General features: G+C 38.8%; 1 protein-coding gene across 1 annotated transcript in view; it reads right to left on the bottom strand.

Moving 5' to 3' along the window:
- Window positions 1-1,191: 1,191 nt before the first annotated feature.
- The window catches only part of LOC104852358 (butyrophilin-like protein 1), a 7,241-nt gene continuing 3,350 nt past the window's right edge, over window positions 1,192-5,082 (bottom strand). Inside the window, exons 7-8 of the mRNA XM_010609943.1 lie at window positions 2,351-2,377; window positions 1,192-1,718 (exon numbers count right to left, since the gene is read on the bottom strand). Coding sequence (XP_010608245.1) covers window positions 1,192-1,718; window positions 2,351-2,377 — 554 coding nt within the window. The remainder of the gene's footprint in view (window positions 1,719-2,350; window positions 2,378-5,082) is intronic.

Consider the following 5,082-nt stretch of genomic DNA (forward strand, 5'->3'; position numbering starts at 1 on the left):
CCAGGTACCAGCACAACCAGGAGGCCCGAGAGCACGGCGGGGGCAGGTCGGGGGTGCTGCAGGGTTGCCCGCGGGGCTGGGCAGTCCTCACCGATGAAGGCAGGGGCGCTGCGGGGTGGGGAAGCAGCCTAGCTCCCCGCGTTGGCTTGGAGGTCCTCACTAGTCTGCTCTGATCTTACTCCTTTTAGGGTCACCTTTGTCTTTAAGATGCAGTTTAGCTTGTTGTCAAATTATAGTGTGTTTTCTCTTTTAATAATTGAACATAGCACACTTTTGTAATTTTAATTCAGTTTTGTTATTGAGCAATATGTTAGCTCCTTTCTTTGTCGCTAGGGCAAAATACCCAACATCCGCAATTTAAGAAAGGAGAGGTTTATTTGGCTGACAACTCGTGGAGGTTTCAGTCCATAGTTGGCTGGCTCCAAGGCGGGGCAGCTTGGCCCGGAGAAACAGCTAGTGGCATGGCAGCAGGAACCAGAGAGAGAGGGAGAAGGGGAAGAGGGAGCGGGAGATCAGGGAGGGAGGGAGACAGACTATTCCAGGTCACACCCCAGTGACCCACCTCCTCCAACCACGCTTCACCTCCAGAGTTATATTTAGCCATAGACCCATCCATGTACTAATCCCCTGATAGGCGGATGCCCCCGTGATCCAGCCACCTATCAAAAGCCCCACCTAAGAGTTCTTGAAGCTTTGGAGGGACATCCACATATAAACCAGCAAGAAACATGAGGCTTATTTAATTTTTATTTGAAAAATTTTTAGGAATGTTGCTCAAAGTGTATTTGAAAGACCAATGACTATATATGCCTTTAAAAAAAACTGGTTCTTTATGCAATGAGTATAGAAACAATTAAAAATGTGTAGAGCAAGTTAACAAGAGTAATTTCACTTAGGTTGAATTAATAAAATAGTTGCCACTTAGAATTGTATATTTTTCATTTTTCCATGCCATTTTCCTAAATCAGTGATGTACTGGATATAAAGCAAGAAATAGTTACAAAAATAATTTTAAAAGAAACCCAATCTTGATTCTTCTGCATAGATTATTTGTGAAATGCTGCTTTATGTCGTCAGAAGTTCTGGTCATGGAGATTCATGGGGTCTTAGGCTCAGGGCCCCTTGTGATGTCTGAGGTGTTTTTAGAAAGGGTCTGTTATACTTCTAGCGTCTCATCATTCTTCAAGACACTTAACATTGTGCAGATGGCGCGAGCTCCATGCTTCTAAGTTTGAAATAAGGATAGAGCAGCCCAGAGAAATTGGACTGGGTGAAGGAAAAGATGTGGGTACCATCGGTCATATTGTAAAAAGAAATGTCATTATCCCCATAATCCAAGAACAGCATAATCTTGTGAGGACACTTTTCTATTGAGACATACGTGTCTAGAGAAATACTTTTGGAACAACAGGCAAGAGCCTTGTATTCATCTCCTTTCTTCACCAAGACCCTGAACTTCTTTCTTGATGGCTCTTTGGATGATCCATTCCCATCTCTGTGTACTTCACAAATGCCTGCGGTCCACCCAGCAGCATTCTCAACATCCACCTCCCAGTAATGTCTTCCTGACACGAAGGGTTCCTGTTTAAGTGTGATGAGGTTGCCATCTCCTTGCTCATCACTAGGAGGTAGTTCCCGTGTTTCTTCTCTGCGGTTCTCTTTGCTCTTTGGGTCAGAATTGTTCGACTGAGTCATTTGGTGATTTAGAATTACAGAAGCTAAAAGAAGAAGAAAAAGAAGAAAAGGTATTTACTACAATGTTAAACAGATAATGAACTGGTGATGTTTGTGTGTACTCTCATCATGGACTCTAGACTCCTTGTTCCGTTTCATTTTACTTATGCTACTGTTAGTCACTGTTTGAGCCCAACCAGGGCAAGCCAGGACTTTCAGTAATTACTTGAGAATACTGTTCTTTCCTTACTCTCTATAAATTAAAACATGTCTCAATTAACAGGCTGCATATATAAGCTAACCTCCTTGAGAAGAGCAGCTGGGTGCTCTTGCCGTTAGAAGCACTTTTCAATTAATGTGTGGTCTCCTCAGCTGAGGGACTATGCTAATTTCTCTTTTCAAAACCAAGTGGACCCACAGACAGAAGAAAAGCTGGGACAGTATGTGAAGGTAGAGAGAGACACAACCAGACTAGCTAAATCTAGCAGCAATGTCAAGTTTAGTCTAGTACTTAATAATGTTCATATTCTTTTTTGTGTTTTGTTTTGTTTTTGCCAGAATAATAGTGCCTCTCTCTTTTCAACTGGAAGTTGGAATTAGGAAGAGAAAATATGACTATAGAAGGGCAGGTTGGAAAGGAAACAAAAAGATAGACAAAAAAGTCATGACCACTCACCAGGCTTGAAATGTTCCTTCCTCCAGTCTGAAAAAGAGCAGTTCAAATTGAAACCAGAATGTAAACATCTAGGACATGAAAAGGAGAAGATACATCCTTCTTTGGCTAAAAGAAGTTCCTTTCCCAACTTTCCTTATTTCTTTTGGTAAGGCTCTTAAAATTTTTTGCTATATTCTATATGTCCCACAAAATAAGAGCAGGTCTTGTATTAATTTTTGCTCTAAAAGATACAATAGGGCATATCTTTAGTGTATGGCTTGTTTTTTCATGTATAGCAATCTTTATTCATGTACAGAAATCTACATTTATTCAAATAGAATCATGTCATCTTCCTCTGGAACATCATCATAACTCCCCAAACCCTAAATTCCAGTCAGAATTTCTTGCGACTTCATTTCCTGTAGAACCATTGGCCCCAATCTCTTACGTCCAGCCATAGAGCTCTCCTTAAATCAGCACTTCTTCTCCATTAGGCCGGTTGTAGTGCATTAACCACATAGCTGTCAGTTATTTTATTCCATGAATTCTTCACCCAAGTCATGACCTCGTGTGGCCTAGACTTCACAGTTTCCATTAAATCAACTGTTAATTGAAGACTTATAAGACAAAAGTGACAACAAAAAATGAATGTTAAGAATGATGGCTCCCACAAAAGTGATGAAAAATAGGCACCAAATTCAAAAAATGTTTCTTTTTACAAGAAAGCATTGAGTGTGTCCATTATAACACACATTGTCCTGAATTAGGAAGATTAATATCAGGCACAACCATGATTATCAAGTACTCACGTTATTTATGTGTCGTGTCTGTGCCCTGATGGATCATTCAGTAAGTCACAAGTTCATCTGGTTACACAGCGGTTTACCTCTTATTTAAAAGCGCCTCCTTGGGTATTTATAAATGCTTAACTGTAATTAATAATTAACCATAACTAACTATATGATCATTTATTTTAAGTATTAATGTCAATAATACTTATTTGTATTCAATTATATATTAATATTATTTTATAATTTGATGGATGTACTAAATGGGTCTGGCCGATGATCTTAACCAGGGCTTATTTTTAGGGTAGGGCTTATATTAACAGGCATCCTGAAACATCATGCCAAGGCTTATTTTCCAGTTAGGTCTTACTTTTGGGGAAATACAGTACAGAAACTGCAGGACAAGTAGGCTACTTTCTCTGTTTTCTCAGGTTAGGAGCTGTGCCCCAGTTCAGTCTGACGCTGGGGGACTGAGATCACCGGGAATAGTTAGCCAGCGCCCAAGGTGCCCGATGCCATGCTTTGTGCAGCATTCCTCTTTGTGGATGGCAGCCATGAAATGCCCTTTTATTTTGCTTTATTTTGATTTTCTTTCCCAGCTGTGGCCTTCTCAGATTAAGGGTTCAGCTTATGGTTAAGGCCTTTAGATAGTCTCCTATTATTTTTATAGCTGAAATTAATTTTTTTACATTTTTATTTAGAGTCAGAGAACTTCATTTTTTTAAGCCCCACTTCTCAGGTAATAGGACAGGTGATTTCATTTATAGATCAAATATTCTTATAAAGTCTTAGGAAAATTTGCATAGAAGGACATACATAATTCTTGAAAAGTCCTGCACTGTGGTCCTGCATTGACCTCCTTTCAGTAAAAATTTAGCATTCTGATTTGTAGAACCTGCAAATGTCTTAAGCCCAGAAGAACATTTGATATCATATATTCTGTCTTTGTCACCTCAGAGACAAGAAGACTGATCCAAGAAAGAGAATGATCTGCTTTTTTTTTGTTGTAATTGATAGAGTTGCAACTAAAACTCCTTTTTTTTTTTTTTTTTTTTTTGGTTTTTTGCGACAGGGTCTCACTATGTAGTTGAGACTGAACTGGAGCTCACTATGTAGCCCAGTTGGTCTTGAGCTCACAGCGATCTTCCTGCCTCAGTCTCCCGAGTGCTGGGATTACAGGTGTGCACCACCACACCCGGCTCAAACTCCTATGTCTTTATCCTTAATACTTTGCCCTCTCCATCATAGTCACAGGGAACTCTTGTCAGGCTGTGAATAATTACCTGGTTCCTAGTTTACACCCCTCAATGTTCTTTTAACCTTCTCAGAGTCAGAGATAAAGGTTTATGCCACCAACGTATGGAGCAGTATGTAGCATATAGAAACTGCACAGGACATATTATACAGTGCTTAAAACACACAATACAAAGCATAGATCTTAGTGGTATAAAAACAGCCATTTCTGTCTACTACCACACAAATGTATTTTTTTATTAAAATAATTTGAAATATTATTTTTCAAACTTAAAAATCTATGTTTTTTGGGCCGGGGATTTAGCTCAGTGGTTCTACTGCCTGCAAGGACCCACGTTCGATCCCCAGTACCAAAAACAAACAAACAAACAAACAAACAATAAAATAGCTGTTTTTATATGTTAAGCTTTGTTCATTTTGACTAGATATACATGTAAAAATAATAGTTAAAATATTTTTCCACATGTATAATATATTATCTGCTCTTTTAAATTTTATTTGACATATAGAATGCTGAATTAACAGGGTATCCTTTATTCTTTCCAAATTTCATCAAAATCATTCTTGAGTTCTGCTCTTGCCTTCTCCAAAGTGGGTGGGCTAAAAATTCATGTTAACTCCCATCTTGGACATATTACCATGGAATTTAGAGTTAGAATTTATTTCTCCTTTTTCTGTAAGTCTAGAAGCAAAACTTTTTTTTTTTTTTTT

The sequence above is a fragment of the Fukomys damarensis genome, unplaced genomic scaffold, assembly GCF_012274545.1.
Source record: "Fukomys damarensis isolate Sample0158 unplaced genomic scaffold, DMR_v1.0_HiC HiC_scaffold_20, whole genome shotgun sequence".
NCBI classification, from domain to species: domain Eukaryota; kingdom Metazoa; phylum Chordata; class Mammalia; order Rodentia; family Bathyergidae; genus Fukomys; species Fukomys damarensis.